This window comes from Coptis chinensis, chromosome 6 (genome assembly GCF_015680905.1).
Source record: "Coptis chinensis isolate HL-2020 chromosome 6, ASM1568090v1, whole genome shotgun sequence".
In the NCBI taxonomy this organism is placed as follows: domain Eukaryota; kingdom Viridiplantae; phylum Streptophyta; class Magnoliopsida; order Ranunculales; family Ranunculaceae; genus Coptis; species Coptis chinensis.
Window position 1 is genome coordinate 8,633,057 of NC_141461.1, and position 24,114 is coordinate 8,657,170.

The window sequence follows — 24,114 nt, forward strand, 5'->3', positions numbered from 1 at the left end:
CATAGTAACCCATCGCGGAATAGAAGCTAACCCGAGCGGATAAGGTCACCGATAGAAATGTCGTCCCTTTAAAATGTAAAAAGAAGTACAAAGGTTACCGGAAGAGTCGCGGCATTGAATAGATTTATTTCAAAATCTTGGATAAATGCCAACCGCTATATCGTTTGTTGAGAAAAACGCCGGATTTCAATGGGCGGAGGAATGTGAAGGGGCCTTTCAAGAATTAAAGAGTTACTTGGGAAAAGCACCTTTGCTATCGCGGCGGAAGCGGGGAAAAGGCGTACTTGTATCTTGGAGTGTCGAGAATCGCCGTGAGCTCGGTTCTAGTTCGGGTGGTGGAAAGAGTAGAAAAGCCGGTTTACTTCAAAAAGTAAAACCATGCCGGACCAGCGGAAACCCGATACAAAGATAATTGAAAATACGCTTTGGCATTAATATTTTCAACACCGAAATTTGGAAGCCTTTACCGAGTCACATTCGGTGGTGGTAATAACTAATTTGCCATTAAAGCAAGCGTTGGCGGGACAAATCGGGCGGAATCTTTGAAGTGGGCGGTGATGCTTTCGGTTGTTATGAGATCCAATATCGATTCGAACCGCTGAAAAGCGCGAAGCCATGGCGACTTCTGGCGAATTTCCGCCGAGGACCCAACATGGGGAGAAGAAATGGTCATGGAACCGAGGAGGGAATCGAAGTCAAGATCCATTGGATCCTTGGGATCCGCGGAATGGGTGGAGAGTATTCCGCGAGATGGATCCGCGACGGAATTACGATGAATGGAATTGAGAGTTATCTGGTGGACTTTGAGAACAATAGGCTGGAGTTGTCGATGAAATTGGGATTTGCGGCTTCAAACAATGAGTCTGAATATGAGGCGGTAATAGCAGGTTTGGATCTTGCAAAGGATTTGGGGGTGAGAGAATTGTCTGTTTTTTCTGATTCAAACTTAGTAATTTGTCAGATGAATGGAGGATTTATGGCCCGTTGCCCAAGGATGGCGAGGTACTTGGAGGTCCTGCAACAGAGAGCAAGCAAGTTCGAGAAAATTAGCTTTGCACATCTAGGCCGTGGTGAAAATAGACACGCCGACGCTTTGGCCTATGTGGCGGCAGTGCTGCCGGGGACAGAGGGACGGACAATTGAGGTGAGAGTCCTAAGCATGTCCAGCACATCAGAAGAGAAAAGCGTTTGGCTTACAACTGAGCATGAGCAGGGTTGGATGATGCCCATTAAAACCTTCCTGATGGGTGAGGAAATAGAAGACAAACAAGAGAGACGAAGGATGGAACAAACTAGTCGAAGATACACGTTGCTCGAAGGGGATTTGTATAAAAGAAATTTCAACGGACCGATGCTGAAATGCATAGGGCCGCAGCAGATACAAGAAATTCTGGCGGAGATACACGAAGGGGATTGCGGCAGTCACTCGGCAGGGCGCACGACAACCCACATATTGATATCACAGGGGTACTTTTGGCCACATATGAAGAGAGACACCACAGGGTATGCCAAGAAATGTGAGAAGTGCCAGAGATTTGTGCCACTAATACATGCTCCAGGGGAGCCGCTACATAACGTGTTCAGCCCGTGGCCATTCGCCATGTGGGGGTTGGACATTGTTGGGTCACTGCAAGCGGCAAAAAGACAAAAGACGATTTATGTTGGCAGCTACCGATTATTTTACCAAATGGGTAGAAGGAGTGGCATTGCAGCAAGTGAAAGAAGACAATGTGAAGAAGTTTATATGGGAGAACATCATATGTAGGTTCGGTTTGCCACATACGATCATAGCGGATAATGGAACACAGTTTACAGGAAGAAAGGTCCGAGAGTTCCTTCAGGCATTTAAGGTGAAACAGGGATTCTCAGCACCATATAATCCAGAAGGAAATGGGCAAGCAGCGTCTTCAAACAAAATCATAATGGATAATATAAAGAGAAAACTGGAGGCAAGGAAAGGGGCATGGGCCGATGAACTGAACCATGTGCTCTGGGCGTACCGTACAACACCGCGAACATCGACTATGGAGTCACCGTTCGCAATGACTTACGGAGTAGAGGCAGTCATACCAGTGGAGATGATAGTGTCCACCACCAGAACCAATGTTGTAGAAACGGGAAGGAATGAAAGAATATTAGCCAGTGATTTGAGTCTGATAGAAGAAAAAAGAGAAATTGCGCGCATACGATTGGAAGAATATCATCGGAGGTTACAGCGGCAATATGCCAAGAAAGTGAGGCCGCGCACTTTCGAGGTGGGGGATTTAGTTCTGCGGCGCGTTACACCAGCCACGAGAAAGGAAAATGAAGGAAAACTAGGGCCCAACTGGGAAGGACCCTATGTTGTGAGGGAAAAGGGTACATTTGGAACTTATCGATTGCAAACTTTAGCAGGGGAAAGGGTTGAGAAGCCGTGGAACATTAGAATGTTAAAGAAATTCCATGTATGAATCGAAGATTGTCGATTTTTTGTTACTTGTCATATATTAAAGTGCGTACTTCGTCTATATGTCTTATGAATGACAATAAAAGAATGAAGCGCCCCTCAACAAAGCTTAACAACGGCACGATAGCAACGAGGGGAAGAGCCCTTCGGCGATAGTCCAAATCAAACTGGGGGGCAAAGCCGAGCCCCCCCAGAGGCTTCGCCAAACCGCCAAAGAGGGGAAGAGCCCTTGCGCGGATGATGAGTCCAAATCAAATTGGGGGCAAAATGAGTTGCCTCACAAGGCTTCACAGCCGCCAAAGACAGGGGGGGGAAGAGCCCTTCGCGGACAGTAGTCCAAATCAAACTGGGGGCAAACTGAGCTGCCCCCAAAAGTTTCACGGCCGCCAAAGGCAAACGGGGGAAGAGCCCTTCGCGGACAATAGTCCAAATCAAACTGGGGGCAAACTGAGTTGCCCCACAAGGCTTCGGCCGCCAAAAGGCAGAGGGGGAGAGCCCTTCGCGGACAATAGTCCAAATCAATTTGGGGGCAAAATGAGTTGCCCCCACAAGGCTTCACAGCCGCCAAAGACAGCGGGGGGGAAGAGCCGCCCTTCGCGGACAATAGTCCAAATCAACCGGGGGCAAACCGAAGGTTGCCCCACAAGGCTCCACGCCCGCCAAAGACAAATGGGGAAGAGTCCTTCGCAGACAGTTGTCCAAATCAAACTAGGGGCAAACTGAGCTGCCCCCACAAGGCTTCACAGCCGCCAAAGACAACGGAGGGGATGAACCATCCGTGGGACGATGAGTCCATATTATATGGGGCAAACCGAAGTGAGGTTGCCCCACACGGCTTCACAGCCACACAACGACAAATAAAAGGAAAAGCAAGGAGATTAGACATGTTACATTTTTTAATGGACTTATGCCTTCATATCGAACAATTAAGAAGAACAGAGTAACGGTCCAATATAAAAGAGTTTGAAAAAAAAAAACCTGCTGGGCTCACCCAGAAACCAGGCTACATTCACATACACGACGTCAAAAGAGAAAAGTCCAAATTGTGTCAGTGATAAATAACAAAATCATATAATACAGATGATGGTCAAGCGATGTTCATGTCTTCAGAGGCATATTCTCCCGTTGGCTGGTTTTCACTTCTAGGTTGGCTGTCAACCCCATCCTTCTGGGAGGAAACTTCAGGCGCCTCCCCGACAAGTATAGGATCATCATCCTCGGCCATGGGGGAAGTGACCGCGCTGGGGGTAGAAATGGGTTGCGCAGGCATATCAGCCTCAGAGGGCACTATCGGCGGAAGATCAATGATTGGAGATGAAATAGCCGGAGGAGAAAGAGGCAGAAGGTGGCCAGCAGCAGTAAGCTCATCAAGTTGATGCTTTAGTGCACGATTTATCTTCTTCTCGGCTAGGACTCGAAAGCGGTCAGCGGCTTCCTGCAGCGCTTTGTCCACAGCAGCTTGAGTAGACAGCTTGTCCGCCTCCCGTTGGCTTTCCAGTTTCGAAGCGACTCCAGCTACGTAATCTTTATGCTGATCTTCGGCTTGCTGAAGTGCTTTATGCGATTTCACTGCCAAGATGTGCAGATCATCCCGGTCCTTTTCCAGCTGTGCATACTTCACTTTCCAGCCATCCGGACCATTAATCTCCTGCTTCATAATCTCCAAGGAGTCCAAAGTGCTAGTCAAACCACGGACCACATGTCCAATATCCAGGCTTAGCTAAATAAAAAAAAAAAAAATCTCTTAGTAAAGAGTGCGCATCCAGGGAATCGCCATGGGAAATACAGGAAGAGAACTTACCCTTTCCAAACCAGTATAGATAGACGTTTTGTGAGACGCCAAAGAACCAGAATCGCCATAGGCTTGATCCTTCGGAAGATGGGAACCGAAGAAGAGAGAGGCTGCAACAGCTGGGTTGTCCAGTGTTGAATCTCGGATATTGACATCGCGATCCCTAATCTTGAATCGAGGTCGCCAGACTTCAACAGGTCCAGAGGGCAAGGAACCATACGCGGTGGTTTCCTTCCCATGCCGACGCCCTGGAGCTATGGGCCGCGGCTTGGTAACATGAGAGACAGAAGTTCCAGGATGTGCTGACTTGGCTTTCTTCGGGGGCGGACTTCTAGGAACGACTTTCACGGAGTCATCACCGTCGGAGTCGCTATCCCAAAGTTTGAGTTTCTCGGGCGGCCATATCGATGCGATGCGAAGTGGTAGGAGGAGGATTAATATCGTCTTCCCAATCTGCTAACGCAGAGTAGGAAGAGGGGGCGGTAAGGGGAGTAGGGGAGTGGGGTTTAGCGGCAGCTCTTTGGTCAACAGCTTGGGAGTGGTAGATCTTGGTAGTATATTTGAAGGATCTGTGGGGTTTTCTTTTAGGGACAGGAGAGGATTTGAGTTTTCTTTCTTTGGGAGGCGGCAAACGATAGAGGGGACCTTAGTAGTCACCGATGTTTTTCAAGGATGGATCAAGTAAAAGAGGGTTACCTTTTTCTGGGTCAATGCCGAGAAGGGCGCATTGAGCATTGCCCAAATCGCGAAGGTGTTGAAAATTTTCGGAGGAAAGGCCGGTATAGATTTAAGATCGCAAATCAGGTCTCCAACCTGGATCACAAAATAAAGACAAGTTAAAAATATAGTTAGAAAGGAGCACGGCGAAGTAAAAGGCGGTACGTACCACTTGAAAGAAAACTGAGGTGCCTTAGAGAAACGTCGGAGGGGAGATCTGCGGAGATAAAATTCCCAGACACATATAGCGGATAGTAAAGCCATACTTTGTCAGAGGTGGTAAGGTGGAGAATAAAGGGCTTCTTCTGTGGACGAGTACAGAAGGATTGATACCCTACACTACCAAACTTGGTGCTCTTCTTGATATAAAAATGAGTAATGATATCGCGGAGTTGGATTTTAGGGGATTGAGTTCCATTATAATGGTTCGCGGCATACATGACACGCCAAAAATTGCCTATGCCTTGGCAGGGCGGAATATTGAACTGGTTGCACACCTCGACATCTAGAAGGGTTAAAGGAAAGCGCAAGCCTGCCGTTATCTGACCTACAGTAGCGATGAGACAACCAGGCCGAGGTTTTACTAGATGTGGAAAATGGGTGACGCCGGGCACATGCTCTAGGACCAAGTCACCCGGAATGCCATAAGCGGCCTTGATGGCATCGAGGTTAGGTCTGATGGTATATGGCGGTGGGGGTGGAAGAGTAGTCTTCCTTTCCCGAGGTAGAGGGCCATGGCGAAATTAGAAGAATCGGGGTTCGAGGATTCAGATTGGTTCGCAAGATGTCCGCTAGATCGGAATCGAACCGATTCGGATCGAAGTGGCCGAGGTATCCGCCGATTTCGGATGCCGACATGTCGGACTAAAATAAAGAAGGAAGGGGAAGGAACAATGGTGGTGGGAGCAGTGATAAAAGGGTAGAGAGTGAAACGACGAGGCAAGTGAATGCACGAAAAGAAAATAACAAGAAGGGAATGGAAAAGAGAGGAGACAAACCTAAACAAACCAATTGCAAGGTAGCACAACCATGGGGAGCGAGACAAAAGAAACCCGACGGACTTAGAAGATCTCACGAAAGTGAGAAAAACAAAAAAAAACGAGAAAGAAGTTGGAGAGAATTTGGAAAGAAGAAAGGTTGAAGTGATGGATTTGGAGTAAGATCTAAAAGCGGTGGGGGTAAAAGAGGTAAAACAGGGACCATGGGAAGGAAGAAGCCTCGAAAATGGTAAAGGTCGAGCAAATCTTGGCGTGCATGTGGGGACGGATTTGGATGCAATGATGGACCACAGGGCCAATGAGGAAGGAAATGGAGGGTAATGAAGACGCGGGGACCAAGGGAAGAGGACCGTGGGGCCTCGAAATGGATTGAGGAGAGCAAAATCGGGTGGACCGACACAATGATGGACCCGATGGCAAAAGAGGAATGGGGGGGAATAGAGGTCATATTCTTGACATAGAAGGTTATAGGTGGTAAGTGGGCGTAAGTAGGTTAAGATGGAGGGAGTCCTTTGATCACCGTTCGGTGGTTCACCGATGGCAAAGCGAACAGCAGAGGGCATCTGGGAACTGCTTGACATAGAAAGGTTATAGGGGTAAGTGGGCGTATTAAGTATGGATGGGAGGAGGATGCGAGGATCAAGGAGGGATCAACGAAGAAATAAGAGGTAGTTGGGAGCGAGAATGACGCAAGGATCAAGGAGGGATCAACGGAAGGATAAGAGGTAGTTGAGAAGAGAGCGAATTTGGATGGAGGAGAGATGAGAAGTGGGACATGATGGAGGATGAGAGGGGAGCAGAATCCACGGGATGGACATGAGGACGGACATGAGAAGAGGGGAGCAGGGGTGGAAGGATAAAAAAGAGGGAGAAGAAGAGAAAGGAGGAAAAAGGTTTGAGAAAAGAGAGAACACATTTTATTAGAGAGAAGACATTGAATTAGAGAAGACATTTTATTTGATAACACAATCACGATATTGATAATTGATATAACCGTTCAACGAAAGATAAATAGTGTCACGCCCCATGTATCTAATGACTTGTGTAATTGTGCTAAATTGCTTAATTCTTCGAGTGAATTGGGATTTGGTTTCTTACTTTCTTGCATGGGTAAGCTTAGACAGTTAAACATACTCGTTAGTCACATAGGCAATGCTGGCTTTTTACCACCAGAAAAAGACCAGAATTTTTTTTAAAAAAAAAAACCTTTTGTTATGCATTGGCCCCCTCGGTTTTCTTTTTAAATACGGTGAAAACAAATGTTGGGATCAATTCTATTGATTTTGAGAACGAGGAGTTTCAGTTTAAGTACTCAATTACGTGCAGAGCTTACGCACGATAGTCTTGTATAGGCATTGGTACCTTGCGTGGTTGTCTGTATACTATCGACACCGTTCAATTATTATTATCAACTGACCACCTGAGACCATTGTGTGTTTTGAAGTGTAGAGAATTATACGCAAGTATAATACCAAGTCAATTTACAACGTCTATAAGACTCCGTGGGTGTGTTCCATTTGTACAGAAGAATTTAGGAACAAATAATATCCATGTACAGCATGTACTACTATTCATATATCTTAACACAGCATTCAGTTGAGAAAAGGTGACAAACATTGTCAATGTATATTTAGTTGATCCTGTGGTAGAACCGAAGTTCATCAAACGTCCTTTGCGAGGGGATATCAACATAAAACAATATTTTCCTTGATATCTTCCATGTAAACAGTATTCTCTGAAAATGCACAACTGCAGAATCACATGTAAATCATAGGAATACCAACATAGAAACACAGGATGGAGCTTGAATCATTCGCTGGAACAAAGATTTTCGATTCTAAGGAATATGGAGATGTACACAAGAAGTTTGAGCATTTGACTGTGGGAACATTTGTTGGACGAAAACTGGGTTTTTCTTTTGTGAAGGATATAGTGACAAGAACTTGGAATGTGAAGAATGGATTTGAGATGAGAAGATATGGAGAGAACATGTATTCATTTGAATTCAGAACTGAGGAAGACAGAAACATGGTGTTAGATATCGGATCGTTTCATATAGTGAGCCAACTGTTTGTGGTAAGGCCATGGAAGTTGTTTGTGGAAGCAGATGAGATCAAAACTATCCCTATATGGGTAATATTGAAGAAGTTTCTGATGGAATTATGGAATAAGAAGGGGTTTAGCAAAGTCTCAAGTGCTATTGGGCTGCCATTGTTCACTGATAAACCGACAGAAGAGATGATTAGAACTAGGTATGCAAGAGTGTGTGTGGAAGTGGATACCCAATGTGAATATTTGAGAGACATTACATGTGTATTGGATCGGAAGAAAGCTTACAAGGTGAAGGTGGAATACAATTGGAAGCCACCGAAATGTAAACATTGTGAAGTGTTTGGGCATAATGACAGCCTTTGCCCAAAGAAACCACAGAAGAATGATCCTCATGCTACGGTATGGATAAAAAAGAAACAAGAGAGTAAAGATGAAAAAAAATGAAGAGAAGGAGCAAGAGGAAATACACAGCAAGGAGGAGGATCAGAACGGAAAGAGGGTACACAAGAACCACAAGTGGGGGTGAATGACAACAACAAAGAGGAAGAATGGCAGACTCCGAAGAAGAAGCATACATGTAGACCAAAAACAGTAGAAGATCTGACAAGTCTTGTTGAAGTGGAACAAGTCAGAGATGAGGAAGAAGAGGGAGAGAAGGAATGTCAGGATAAAGAAAATAATAGAACTGAGACAAGCAGAACTGGGCAGAGTAAGGTACCAGGTGCAACAAGCAGAACTGGGCAGAGTAAGGTACCAGGTGCAACAAGCAGAACTGGGCAGAGTAAGGTACCAGGTGCAACAAGTACAAAAGGGAAAGAAAAGCAAAGTACAGAGGTGAGACTGATAAGTACTAAGATACCAATTTATGGGGAAACTAACACAGTGGTTGCCAAGTACGATCACTCTAATCCTAAAAGAAGATCCAAATGATGATAAACCTTGGATGTTGGAATATTAGGGGTTTGAATCAAAAGTTCAAGCAGGTTGAAGTGAAGGAACTAATCAGGAAGAATAACTTAAGTCTTGTAGGGCTAGTAGAAACGAAAGTGAAGAAGAAGAATGTGCATTATGTGATTAATAGAGTATGTCCGGGATGGGAAGTAGTGCATAACTATGAACACAGTGATCTAGGAAGGATATGGGTGTGTTGGAACAGTAGGGAATGTGCAGTGAGTAATATAAAGGCTTAGATGCAATGTATAACTATGAATGTAACTCTACTGAGTGGGGATTCGTTTATAGTAACTATGGTGTATGGCAGCACAGAGGGATGGATTAGAAGGGAATTGTGAACTCAAATCATGGGCTTGTCTTGTACTATACAAGAACCTTGGATAGTACTAGGGGATTATAACTCGATTCTGAACTCACAAGAGAGAGTAGGAGGAGAGCCTACAAGACCGCAACATTTTCAAGAGTTACTCATGTGTACTAACACAGCTGGATTAGTTGATCTAAAATTCAAAGGAGACGTGCTGACATGGAATAATAAATAAGTTAATAGGAAGTGGAGGAAGCTTGATAGGGTAATGGTGAACTTAGAGTGGCTGAACAAATACCCAGAATCTGAAGTAGAGTTTAAAAGTCCAGGGGCAACATCTGATCATTCATCAATGGTGGTACACTCGTATCATCAGAAAGGACAAGGGAAAAAGTCCTTCAGATTCTTTAATTTCTGGATATACGAAGATGGGTTCATGCATGGAAGTGGTAAGTAATGTGTGGCGCACATCAGTTGTTGGGAACCCTATGTACATATTCATGAAGAAGTTAAAACATGTCAAGGCAGAAATCATGCAGTGGAACAAAGAAAAGGTGGGCAATGTAAATGAAAGATTACTAGAAACAAAGAAAGAACTAGAAGACATACAACAGAGACTACAAACAGAACCAATGAATCGAGAACTAATACATAAGGAGAAGAGCACTATCAGAGAACTAATACAAAGAAAAGGAAGAAGTGAAGTGGATAAACAGATTCATTTCTAGGCATATGATTTTTTGAAATTTTGTGAGATTTCGGTAGCACTGAAAAGTGCAAGTTACTTCGACTAATGGACAGCGCATGATTTAAAGACTCACAAGCTTTGCATCGTCATGTAAACTAAATGATGTAACATGCATTTGCATTTTCAATCCCAATTATCATGGAAATTGTATGTTTTTCATGGATATAACTTTACTTGAAAATGTTATAATTCCCCACGCAAGTTCAATCCATTTCAAATCAATCAATCCATAGTCTCATTATAATTAGGAAATGATTGAATGGTGAATATTAGTGAACTAAAATGTATGAATGGTGAAGTATTGGAGGAAATTGAAGTGAGCCTGTTTGAGTATGGGGAATGAGACGAGAATATGTGTTACTTATTAAACAACCCTCTCTCAACTTGTTACTAGTGGCCATGCATTATTACGGTTGGTTTCCTCTAAATGACATGACTCTTGACTTGTTGGTGGAATCAGCAAAGCTCATTCAATTTTAAGTCTAGAATGGTTGTTCAAAAGCTGATTACCCTCAGTTCTTCATTCTCATTTGTACTTTTTAATACTTCACAACTTATCCCTCCAATTATTACTTTTTTTACTATTATAATTTTAGGAAATATAAAAAACGAAAATGTGTTTAATGCTAGTGAATTTTAAAATATAATTTGACATTTTGAAATATTGAGATTCTGGAGGCACAGTAATCAAACGGAATGAATAAGTACTCATACTGCATAGATGATATGGCATTCCCTTCCAATTGAGCATCCATCATCATTAATCAGTTACAAATTGGTTTGGTATACAGTAAAAACATCATATTCAAAAAGGTCAAAATTGTTCTTAGAGCTAGGGTTTCCAGCCACAATTCCGCCTCCTCATATTTTCACCATGCCCACCCATTGTGTCATGACTGTCATCCGCAAATGATCTAGTTGTGCTAAGACTGCTGAAAGATGTCAAACCTAAAAAGTCCTAATGGGAAGTCATTCTAAAGATAATTTCAATATTTTTACTAGTAGTATATCCTATAATGATCGTGGTCTCTTAAATTCATCCGGGTCTTTTTCTTACGCATAATACTCTTGGATGAATAATAAAATCAGATGTCTAGATATTTATTAATGATGACTATTTTGTCTTTTTATGTTTTTATAAATTTTCAGTACCAATATTGTCCTTAAATAAAAATATTGTTTGATATCTTTGAATAGGACTATAAGAGCAATCAGTCTTTTCCTTTGGTAGTATATTAAAAAACCAATTCCACGCCATTTTGAATTGTACGCATTACTATAAATTACTATAAATAGCATTTAGTTAGCAATAATTGGGAATTCGAGCTAAACAAGCCGAGCTTTACCATGCTCAAGCTCGGCTCGCTAATTACACGAGCTTTAAATTGAGCTCGAGCTCGGCTCATATAGTAAACGAGCGAGCTCGAGCCGAGCTTAAACGAGCCAAGCCCAAGCTGAGTTCCGAGCCCTCGGTTATTTTACACTATAAATATGCTATTTGAACTAAACGAGCCGAGCTTCATCAAGCTCATTTGTTACACGAGCTTTTATTTGAGCTCGAGCTCGGCTCATATAGTAAACGAGCGAGCTCCGAGCCCTCGGCTCAAATTCCACCCTTAATAATTGGGTTATTTAATAATACTTTAAGAAAAGGAAAACTCTAGGAATATGAAGCGATTCTTTTCCCTTCTCTGCCCTCTCTTCTGTTTCTCATTTTTTTTTTTCCTCATTACAATGAAATCTTTTCTGTTCCAACACTCTAATCAAACATCTTACAACTTTAGTCAATTTATGGGACAAGTGATTGCTTGAATCTATTGAATAGTGTGAATTATTAAGGAATAGTAACATGTTTCATTCTTGTAACAGCTAAGGTCTGTTGTGGAATCAAGCACTTTTGATTATGAAAAGGAGAAGTTGCAAGAGAGACTTGCAAAGCTTTTGGTGGTGTTGCTGTTTTAAAGGTCTGGTCCTAATTTTCAATGAACTGCTTCTCTTTTCTTAATGGTGATAATGGTGTCGATTTTTTTGTATTTGCAAATAATTTCCAAAATAGCCAGATGACTACAATCTAGCTTTCTTGACTAGCAATTGCATGAAATTTTTTCAAAATTCTTTCTGAGGTTTTAAATTTCGATCTAATGTATATTTGGGTCAGTAAGTAGTTCAGAATCCAATGAGACTTCATATAATGAAGTGAAATATTGAAGATATTTCATACATATAGTTTGCAGCAACTTGAAAAGCACTTGATCAGATTAAGTCATTTCAAAATAATAAATAAACTCGTGATACTATCTAAACCAACCCTTTTTTGCTTTTAAAATAAGTAAAGACCACATTTAACCTGGCTCTATCACTTTTTAGTATCGTTATTTATTATATGAAACTAATGAAACTAATGATCGAATAAATCCATTTGGCAAACTAAAATCCGAGTTGTCAGATACCTTTCGATCTGGATGTCCATGTAATTGATATGGTCTTTTTATGCAAATTTTGGTTGTGCATTTGATTGAGCAGACTGAGAATGGACTCGTGGAAGCAGTAGTTGTTCTTGTGTTGAAAATGCCACTTATGCGTTCTAAGTTAGATGACACAAAATTAGGTGAATGCTTCAAAACCAAGTCTGAGTTTATGAAGGTACTAATTGGATTTTCCATGATAAAAGTATTTCTTATTAGTTCGTCTGACTTTGCCTTACCATTTTGAGTTTATGCCCGGGCATGGGAAAGATGGTGAGGACAGATAGCTAGGCTAGACTGCAGTGTTTTTGGGTTGGTCTTGAGGACATATAGCTAAGCTAGGCTGCAGATTGCTTTACGGGTTCGGTGCGATCATCGCCCGGACCGGGGAGGGCTTGAAGAACTTGTTACAGTCATCTTTGGGAAACACTAACATTCTTAGTAGTGTGACATGTCCTTTGGATGGAGCTGTATATATCAAACTTTCTTTATGTCGGACCATTTACAATGGTGAGTGTTGTCATGTTTATATTATACGGTATGAATTTATTCTTTTTGGTGTTTTTGTGTCTTTATCAGCGGCTTATAAGCTTTAATCTGGATCAGGGCTTAGAAGGAATGTCTGACTTTAGCTCGAAATGCATGCATTTAAAACCACTATCCAACCCCGCATAGTTTGATGGGGCTTATCCTTGGAATTCTAAGAGAAAACATTGAGGTAATGATGAATTATTTTGTTTTACGCATGTACTTAATTTTCTCTTTTGCTTACGAAATTGCTTATTTTACTGTATGATTCAGTCGTTTTAATTTGAATGTTCAAGAGCTTTTATTTTGGTGAGCTACTCTACTTCTCATGCATGCAATTATTTTACTTGATTTGTAAATCGTGGAAAAGCTACATTCTTGATCTTGATTATTAAGTTATTATGTGGCTTCTGTTTTTTCCCCGTCTATGATGCCTTAAGGGTAACCAGATGTTGTACATTTTTTTGCAGGATGGTTGCTCATGCCATTGAGTTGTTTACAATAGGGAGCACTCAAGCTGAAACTCTCCTACATGAAGAGCGTTATAACCTGGGAGGAATCAGCATGGAGGAGCTCCATCGTCTTGTATATGCTCAAATTCTTTGTTCACATGCATTAACTTGGCAGGTGTGTTACAGTCACTGGGGAAAGAATCTAATTTAGTACTTACGTTTCTTTGATGGGTACAAGAAATATATTTTGAAGGAAATAGTACTACAAGAATATATTAAGTTTTTGTTGGACACTTAGCCCGATCGGGCTGCTTAGGGTGAATAATAAGGTGGTTTACTACTCAGTCAAAATTAGAAAAGCAGCAGATGACGAAAATGATACGGTGGGAAGAAGACAACAAATAAGAGCATGACATGATTTTCCTTCTGTAGTTTATTTATATTAAAGTTAAATGTTTAGGGTTAAATTTCTATAATATTTCAATTGAGTGGTTGGTTTTCTTGCAGATTGGAGGTGCTAGCGAAACTGAAGTCGGGGAGAAAAAGGATAGAGTTACTGATGCACTAAATGCAACCAGAGCGGCTATTGAAGAGGGAATTGTACCAGGTAAATTCAATATTTGATAAATTGTCACTCTTTCTTTAGGTTTGTTAGGGGATTGAAAATGTGATTTATAAGAGCCTTTCTTCTGCAGGTGGTGGTGTTGCCCTATTTATGCATCAAAGGAGTTGGACAAATTGCAACCGCAAATTTTGACCCGAGAAAGTTGGAGTCAGATTATTTAGAATGCTCACGAAGGTTAATATTTCATTGCCAACTGGTTTATTATTAGAACACGTATTTATTGCAAACATTCAACAAACATGATATTCTCTATAGAAGTCTCATTGAAATTGTTCGCATGATTTTTCCTTTTGACACTATTTAAGTATACAAGTGGGTACTTATAAGTGGAGTTCAATTCAACATTTGCATCCTGTTTTTTTAGACCTTTTGATACCTAATTTACTAATCTAATATTTTGTTTTGGCCTTTGGGCCCTCTTTCAACTTCAGATGCCAATTCACATAATTGCTGCTAATGCTAGAGTTGATGGTGCTGTGATTGTTGGCAAGCTATTGGAGCAGGATGACTATGACCTTGGATATGATGCAGCTAAAGGTATGAAGCTACAACAATGTTATTCACTAAATTAATATAGGTTTCTCTAATCTTTGCTTAATTTGTATAACCAGGTGAATATGTAGACATGGTGATAACTGGAATTATTGACCCACTGAAAGTGATTAGAACTGCGTTGGTTGATGTTTCAGTTGACAAAGTTGAGGGTCTTGACATCCAAGCTGGTAAGTGGTAATCCCCTTTTTCTCTGCAAATCCAACTAAATTGTGTGCTCCTTTATAGGCTTTGAAGTGGAATCTAGGGTTATGTTTATAGAATCTGGTTGTGTTACGAAGTTTGTAACCTTTGGCGTTATTCTATTAAGATAAATGTGTCGTTGGTGAGGATGTTTTCTATATGAGACTTAGAGGTTCATTGCATGTAATGAGAGTGTAATCATCAATATTTCTGTTGGTCAATATGATTTTCAACTTTGAAGTAGATTTTTGTCCTCACTTTGTAGAGGTTCGCTGTCGAGCTTAACTTTCAGCTGCAATTATGGGGTTTCTTCTCTGTATGTGTTCCAATCGCGGTGGATAGGGTTGTGTTCATCAATCATAAATGGTTTTAATATATAGGTATCTTTGTCTTTGAAAAGATAGGCATTGCCTTTTATTGTTCACACTTGACATTTTATTATTCATAATTATAATGATTATAATAATAATAAAATTAATAAATTGCATCCTGTTTACATATACTTAAGTAATCTTCTATATTTAAATTGCCTGGATGAGTGTATACCTAATACATCCAGCTTTTGGTTATTTTATTAGATGGGGATAATGTATAGGGGGACTTCCATGTTATATCGGGAAGCGTGGTTCCTCGACAGCCCATAATTGTTCTATGATAGTAATGACTTGATCTTGTGTCTCATAAATTTTGTGTCTGTGTCTCATATAATGACGATGAAAGTCATTACTATTGACGTTGAGGGTTCCTCTTACAGATGTGCCTGTCTGAGGGATCATATCATGTTTTTCTAGATTGTGCCCGAAGTATTCGAAGGAGAAATCTTAATTTGAAATTATTCATGCAAATTGTCTTTTTTTTAAGAACGCGTTTTGTTGCACATCTATGGGGACAATGATAGTCATGACTATTGGGATCGATCACCAATAATCGGATTGCCTGGGGGTTCATCTGACGTCCTTGTAAATTTTGCGTGAAAGCTTATTGTAAAAGTATTTTCTTTTGATTTCTATAGATTCCTTTTAGTTTGTTTTAAGTTTTAACTGGATTTATTGTCCCAATTTTTTTGTTTTGTTTTTGCTATTTTCATACTTAGACTGTGCTGCGCCTTTTAAGATTGTCCTCAAGACCATGTTATAAAAAGTATACTTTCATTCTATGGATTTTATGAATTCGTTTATGTGAGTTTTTACTTGCTTTCATGTCCCGTTTTTGTTTGTTTATTTGAGGGTGTTTTCTTGCACATCATACGTAGTCGATGAAATTCAATCGTTGTCTGGTTGGAAGTCATTGCTAATGAGTCCCAAGTGATCATCTAAGTTGTGCGGCTTGAGGGATTATAATATCATGGATTTGTAGACTGCTTGAATACATCCTCTTTGTGTAGATCTCCTGATTTCGTTTCTGTAAGCTGTTTTTTTTATTTTATACCTCAATTTTTTTAGTGTGTTTTCATGCACATCATACTTAGACATGCAAGTCATCATTGTGCTTGGGGTATCACCTACAAGTATGCTGCCCGAGGGTTGATCTCATGTCTTTGTAGATTATTTTTGAAAGCGTGTACCAAAAGTAGTTTGCGCTGGATTTATGAATTTATGTATGTAAGTTTTTTTTACTTTATTTATGTCGGGTTCTTTCCAAATTCCTTTTTATTTTGTTTCCACTTTGTTCTTTTGGGCATTATACATTGACTTGGAAAACATTTTTATTGAGTCTGAGGATCATCTATCCTTGTACTTCTTGAGGGATCACCAATACGTCTTTGAAGATTATTGCTTGAAAAACTTCTTCTTTTCTTTTTTATTTTCAAAAAAAAAAATCCGCTTTTATGATTTCTTTTGCTTAACATTTTTATTGCTATGTTCTTTTGGTCTCATTTTCCTCAATTTTTATTGCACATCCTACATAAATAAAGTTATCGTCAAATCTGAGGGGTCATCTACCACTATGCTGCCTGAGGGGTCAAAGTACGTCTCTGTAGATTGTGCATGAAAGCATGTTGAGTATAATATATTCGATCTGTTAGGTCTCTTTATTGTGTGTATCTGGATATGTATTTTCTTTCTTCTGGTTTGACTGTGGTCTTTGGACATCACAATAACAAAATAAAATAGTGGCCTAGGACATTATACATAGTTCTGAGTCTGTAGGATTAGCTGTGTCAGTGGCTGCCTGAGGATCATCTAATGGCATATAGGGGATTTAGCATCGTCATCCACCCAATAGAGATGGAAACAAACTTCTCCTTGTAGAATCCTCAAGTAAGTAAATCAAATTATTTCAGTTAAAACTGTTATTTCCAAACACTTGGTTATTGCATGACTGTCATATCTACTAGCACTTGATGACACACATCTCATGGGGGCGGTGAGAGCCCCAAACTTTGGGGGTGTATATTGGGGCACTGACTGGAGTTTTAGTAACTTGGCTTGAGTGATGATATTTTTGGAGTGTACAACATCACATGCATGTAGCGATGACATGAATACATACTTTACACATGAATGATGTGTACATGTCAGCTACAACATTGAACTATAGCATAACTGTGTTTTTTATTTTCTATAAGAAAGAAATGTGCACCGAAAGGAAACTACGCAATGGTGTCTTTTGAGTGATTTGATCAACTAACATTTTCAGGCATTTGCTAATGTCTGCTTTTTCATACGTGATAAATGTGTGATGCATTTACGCCGACTATGAGACTTTTGCAGGTGAGTGGATTCCCTACTTTGTCGGTCGAGCAATTAAAGAGCCAAATGGATTAAATAACGCAGATGATGAGTTTCACTCTTTTTTAATATGTTTAACTAACTATCATTCCTTAGCGTAACTCTTCCATTATATAGTCGAGTATTAGGACTATATTAAGTATTTCAGTGCCACTAAATAAAAGTATATTCTATAGAATGCATAACTCTTTTGGGACTGAAGTCAATGTTATAAATTTATAACTTGATTTTAGATGGTCCTGGCAATAGTGGCCCTTTATCTTTCCCCATTTAGCAGGAAACGTGTCGACTACACAAAACGATAATCTTTCACAATCGTCAGTGATCCGGTTTTAATTGTATTTAACTATTTATCATTTCATACATGTTCACTAAATAATACTTACATCACCCAAATTCACATACTTTACTAACTTTCATATATATATATATATATATATATATATATATATATATATATAAGGCTAGGTAGCGGCAGATTTCAAAACAGCATCTAAACAGCAAAATTCAAGCCGTTGGATCATAGCTGATCAGATCAAGATTAAAAAACGAAATTTCGAAATTGAACCCATAAAATACGAAATTTCAGTTTTCACAAAATACGAAATTTTGAAATTTCCCACCAGCAGACAACAAACTCACGGAAGGTTTGGGTTTTGAAATTCTTCTTTTACGAAATCAAACCACCGAAATCATCAACAACAAAATCAAACCCAAAAACCCAAAAACCCAAAATTGAAAACCCAAATAATTCGAAGTTCATGGGCTAAGCAATCAAAACCGAAACACCTCCGATAGCTAGATTTGCCATTCTCTTTTCTATTCCCCTACTTTCCAAATGAAACACTATTTACTAATTCAATTGCTAATATTACGTTTTTTTTATATTTGCAGACGTTCAAGCGTAGGAATGGTGGCGTAACAAACGCGGTAGGTGGTCGCGTCAAGTTCATCCGTTGTTCCAACTGAGGAAAATACTGCCCTAAGGTTATTAGATCCCCTCAATTTTTATTTATTGTAATATTAGAGATCTGTGTTTATTTATTAATTGGATAATAATCTATATAATAAGCTAAGGTTTTTTTTAGCACTAAAAGATAAAATTACAAACAAAGGACGGTCCAGATCTATTTTGAGAAAATCTAACGGCTGTTGAGTTTGAACCCAAGAAACATTAGTTTCGATTTTTCTTACCTAAAAAAAACTTCTCACCTCATCGCTGGGGAACTTCTCACCTCGTTGTCGCTGGGTTTACCCATCTTCTCACCTCAACGTCGAGCACTCGAACTCCAAAATCCCCAAATCCTAACAGCAAAGAAGGCAGCAAAGAATGTTTGAGTTGTCTTGATTATCTCAGTATACAGGTAATTCTCTGTCCTATGATTTATACGAAGTGCCATTGGTTTGATTTAGAGTTACATATCTAACATTGATTTAGAGTTGTAGAGTTTTGACTTTTGTATACGAAGTGCCATCTACGAAGTGCCATTGGTTTGATTTAGAGTTGTAGAGTTTTGACTTTTGATTGTATAATGGCGTAAAGTTGTTTTTTATCAATTGGCCTGTTGTTTTTTATTGTAGAGTTATATTTAATGGTGTAATGGCTCCTGTTGTTTGATTTGAATTTATTGGTTGGAGTTTAAATAGTTTAGTTTTGGAAACATTGAGTTTTCATAGTCTCGAGACTGCTTCAGACTGTTTTCTCCTTATACATTTTGGTTTTTATACTTTGATGGAAACATATTGAGCTTTCATAGTCAAGAACTAACATTTTTTGGCTAGAGTTAAGAACTTCACTGACTTTATTAGTCTCGAGACTGCTTCAAACTGTTTTCTCCTTATACATTTTGGTTTTTATACTTTGATGATTGAAAGCCATAAACAGTAAGGCAGTATGATCCTTTGGTGCATGCCTTTTTTCTTTCCTTAGTGTATACATCATAGATGGTGTGTATAATGCAATTTTGGTTATATCGCTCTATGTTTAGTTAATGTACTTCAAGTATCATGTGGGCTGGCCTCTATTTTATTTGTTTATACACATTCATCGGTCACTTTTGGTAACAGTCAAAGCCTTAGCAGTAATAGTTTTTTCCATCGGTCACTTCTAATACTAAACTTATGTTTCAGAGTATTGCTACCTTTTGATGAATAATTTTAGTAATTTATGCTACTTTATGTAAACTCTGGTAGACTTTTGTCTCTGGTAGACCATTTCTTGGTGAACATCGATAACTTCGCTCCCATGGTTTACAATTCTGAATTGGGAGAAGGTTTTATACTTTTTGTCTAGGTTCAGTTTTGATGTCTTTAGGCGAGAATTTTAGTAATTTATGCTACTTTATGTAAACTCTGGTAGACTTGAGTTAAGTGAATGGTGGGAAGTTACGTATGTGATTCCTGTAGACTTGCGCGAAACAGGAAAGCTTTAACCGAGTACTCCTTCCATCACTTTTCTTCTCACGACAGCTTTGCAATCTCCATATACCATTTTCCTATTTTATTTGCTTTATTTTGTATGATGTATTGTATGATATTGGTGCTGCTTTCGTTAGATATTTGGCAAACTGTTTTACTTCATGTTATTTTAGGTAGTATTTGAAATTTATTTTTTACTTCCAAGTGAGAGGATTGGAGTCAATAGCTTACAATAAGGACTGTAGTATTTCAAATCCCATTTTTTGTTCATGAGGATATTCATGAGCTTCTCTTGAGTTTCACAGAAGTTGGTCAGAGCTCCCCTAAACCAATATTCCAGGTATAATATTTCACCCGCTTTTGTTCTTAAAACTCTCCTTATTAAACCATCATTTCAGTTATGATACCATTTAACTTTCTGTATAATTTCTTTTCTAGGCAATCATGGTGAAAGAGCGAATTCAGGTTGTGCAAGAGCAAATTGCAACAGTATGAAATACTATTATGTGATTTCACTTTGTGTCATAACCACTTTTAAATATCACTTGAACATAGTCCCGAGTAACGAAATTTGTTTTTTTTTTTACATAGATTTACACACACCTACACACATATATTTGTCCAGTTTCATATCTATTATTATATTGATTGTTTGTTATTTACGAGTACAACTATATCAACATATTAACGGGAGTATCTTAGGTCGCGACTTCATTACCACAAACTGGAGAAATGAAAGAGAGGGGAAAGGAGTCGTTAATTCACACAATCAATTCCATAGCACGATATCCTATTACGCCTCCCAATCCGATATATGTGCCTCCCCATCGAAGATATGCTACGCCCCCGAATCTGGTATATGTGCCTCCTAATCGAAGATCTACTCCTCCATCTGATGTGCTTCATAATCGAAGGTCTACTCCTTCTCCATCTGTTGTGCCTCATAATCGAAGATCTACTCCTTCTCCATCTGTTGTGCCTCCTAATCGAAGATGTAATGCAGCTCCTAATAGGCTATTTGTTGTGCCTCATAATCGAAAATTTACTGCAGCTCACAATAGGCTATCTGTTGTGCTTCCTAATCAAAGATCCACTGCAGTTCCCACTAGGCTATCTGTTATACCTCCTAATCGAAGTTCTATTGCGGTTCCCAATATGTTATCTGTTGTGCCTCCCAGTCAAAGATCTATTGCACCTCCTAATCGGAGATCTGTTGCACTGGCGTCTTGAAGAGAAAGGGAAATGCAAGTGCCTTTAGATCCGCGATCAAATGACTATAGCACAACAAAATCGAGAGAGAGAGAAAAAGATGTTATGTCGATTACCGCCAGATTCCTTTAAGAAGACGAGGTCAACGTACGAAGTTGGGTCCTCTTCATCAATGTATGATATCTCTCACAGAGAAAACCAGCCTCCATTCACAAAAGATGTAACAATGCAAAGTTGTGAGGATAACACTATGTAAGTCAAGTACTTAAATTCTCACTCTTATGTTAAATTTCAACATACCGTAAAGCGTGATATATCATAGGTCTATTTTTGCAGTGATCATGATATGACTGGATTTGACGAAAGTGAAGAAGAAATTCTTAATCCTCATAGAGGCCATGCGCTTCCAGTTCCAAATCACGTTTTGGGAAAGATGGATGTTCTTTGTCCATTTTGTTACGCCCTTCATTGGAAAGATGAGCGATTATCGAAATCAAAGGCATGAACCGACCTTTATTTGGAACTTCTTCGTTTACAAGGAAAAGTTAAGCTACCACTTCTTTCTCCCTTTTGCCTCGGCACTTAAATCTTTATTGAAGGATCTAATAAGCGTGCAAGATTATTCCGTGAGCAGATTCGGCAATACAATGTGTGTAATGCCTTTACCAGTCTTGGTTGTAAATTTAACGATCGTGTGTTACATGGACGTGGTCCTACCTCATTCACTGTTCATGGAGAGTTGCGGCATCAAATCGGTTCATTGTTGCCTGATCCAGGGATGGAACCTAAGTTTTCACAACTTTATATTTATGATCCCCTAGCTGCTTTGGATCACCGCCACAATCGTAATCCGAATTTGTCAAGGGAAGTGTTGAAAACTGTACAAGAAACTCTTCTGCAGACCCACAAGTTTTGTGATATCTATAAGCAAGCATTTGAGGTTTTAACTGAAAATGCTTATGAGAATAACAATGTTCCGGTCCATCTACACTATGATCCGCGTTCGGATAGACGAAGGTACAACCTTCCGACAACTGATGAGATTGCAGTGATATTGCCTGGAGATGGGAGTAAGGTTGATGCCATGCGTGATATTGTACTTCACTTGAGAGGAGGGCATGAGTTGGAACGAATAAGCGAATGTCATCCCGCTTATTTGCCTTTGCATTATGTTCTTCTGTTTCCTTATGGGGATTTGGGTTGGTCACCTGATTTGAAGTTGTGGGGCGTCAAGAGAAATGCTCCAAGCAATGCAAGACTCACCCAATTATTGTATTACGCCTACCGTTTGTTTGAGCGATCCACGAGTACTCATCCATCTTCTTTGGGGTGTAAATTGTTGCATGAATTTTTGGTTGATGCTTGGGCTGCATATGAACGAGAACCGTCTGCGATACATTAGACTAAATCAAGACACCATCCGTTCGGATGTGTACAAGTGCTTGATGAGATGTTGCACTTGAGGGATTAAGTCCCGATCAAATTGGCCAGCGGTTCATTTTGCCTTCCTCGCATGTTGGAAGTCCAAGGCACATGTCACGAGATTTTTCAGGATTCAATGGCTATCACCCGCACTATAAGCACCCGGATATTTTTCTTACGGTGACTGCAAACCCTAATTGGCGGGGAAATTAAAGATCGCTCAAGGAACACCCGGACCGACACCCGCCTGAAAAATAGTTGCGGATATTCGCTGAAGCGAAAAGCAATTATAAAAGAAATCTTGAAGAATGATATCTTCGGTCAGGTGGTTGCATATGTCTATACCATTGAATTTCAGAGCGCGGTCTTCCACACATGCATTGCCTTTTATTTCTTGCGCATGATGACAAGATCCGAAACAGTGAGCAAGTTGATAAATTTGTATGTCTTTGAATTCCCGACCGACACCCCCACCCTGCATTGTTTGAAACAGTGAAGAAGTGCATGGTTCATGGCCCCTGTGGTGATCGAGATCCGAGTGCTTCATGTATGGAAAATGGTCGATGCACTAAAATCTATCCAAAAGAGTTTGTGGAGGAAACAATTATGGATAAAAAAGGGTACTCCATTTACCGAAGGCGCGACACTGGCAAGAAATATTTTGTGAAGAGGAAAAATAAAATGGTTAAAGTTGATAATGGAGATGTTGTTCCCTACAATGCATATCATGCGAAATGTTTATTTGCCATATCAATGTTGAAGTTTGTGCATCGTGTCAAAGCTGTTAAATATATTAACAAGTACATCTACAAAGGCTATGACAAAACAGCGATTGGTGGCGGCGGGAACAAATGATGAGATTGACAATATATCGATGCAAGGTACATTAGACCAACAGAAGCTGCATGACATCTATTTCAAAATCCAATGCATAAAGAGTTTCCAAGTGTCCAACGATTGGCGCTTCATTTGGAAGGTATGCATAGGGTTGTTTTCAATAGCAAAGAGCCCATGGATGCAATTCTTGCCCGAGCAAGAGACCAAACTTCAACACTGACAGCTTTCTTTAAGCGTTGTGCTGAAGATCCAGATGCACGTGCATATACCTATCAAGAGTTTCCACGACACTATGTTTTCCACAGACTCTCAAGAGTGGACTCGTAGGACTCAGGGACCTTCCATTGGTAGGATGTATTTTGCAAGCCCCAATGTCGGGGAGAGGTTTTATCTACGTTTGCTACTTACTGTTGTAAAAGGGCCTACCTCCTTTGCATATCTTTATAAAGTCGGTGATACCATGTACAGCACATACAAAGAAGCATGTATTGCCCGTGGGCTGTTGGAAGCTGATGATGAGTGGATACAATGCCTAGAAGAGGCGGCGATAATGAAGGCGGATATCAACTACGGAGGTTGTTTTTGTGTAATTCTTTTAGAGTGTCATCCGTTACGACCCGGATCTACTTTGGAGCAAATTTGCATCGAGTATATGTGATGATCTTGGACACGGCCGA

General features: G+C 40.0%; 1 protein-coding gene, 1 long non-coding RNA gene and 1 pseudogene across 4 annotated transcripts; all 3 read left to right on the forward strand.

The window, feature by feature from the left end:
• Window positions 1-1,922: 1,922 nt before the first annotated feature.
• On the forward strand, window positions 1,923-2,450 carry LOC147491278 (uncharacterized). The gene has a single exon (XM_086567219.1). It carries the CDS (start codon window positions 1,923-1,925, stop codon window positions 2,448-2,450), a length of 528 nt encoding a protein of 175 aa, XP_086423345.1.
• A 9,245-nt stretch (window positions 2,451-11,695) lies between these two features.
• Window positions 11,696-14,195, forward strand: LOC147491279 (uncharacterized). Of its 2 annotated transcripts, none has more exons than XR_015200236.1 (3): window positions 11,696-11,978; window positions 13,967-14,066; window positions 14,155-14,195. It is a non-coding gene; the product is annotated as an uncharacterized LOC147491279 (long non-coding RNA). The 2 variants fall into 2 exon arrangements; XR_015200235.1 differs by lacking the exon at window positions 11,696-11,978 and adding an exon at window positions 13,483-13,634.
• Window positions 14,196-14,515: 320 nt separating this feature from the next.
• Window positions 14,516-18,469, forward strand: LOC147491280 (chaperonin CPN60-1, mitochondrial pseudogene; annotated as a pseudogene). The gene is made up of 3 exons (XR_015198575.1): window positions 14,516-14,621; window positions 14,696-14,806; window positions 18,446-18,469. The product of XR_015198575.1 is annotated as a chaperonin CPN60-1, mitochondrial pseudogene (transcript).
• Window positions 18,470-24,114: the final 5,645 nt, after the last annotated feature.

What these genes read in the sequence shown, in the direction of transcription:
- LOC147491278 (XM_086567219.1), top strand. Translation starts at nt 1,923, where the DNA reads ATGGATAATATAAAGAGAAAACTGGAGGCAAGGAAAGGGGCATGGGCC.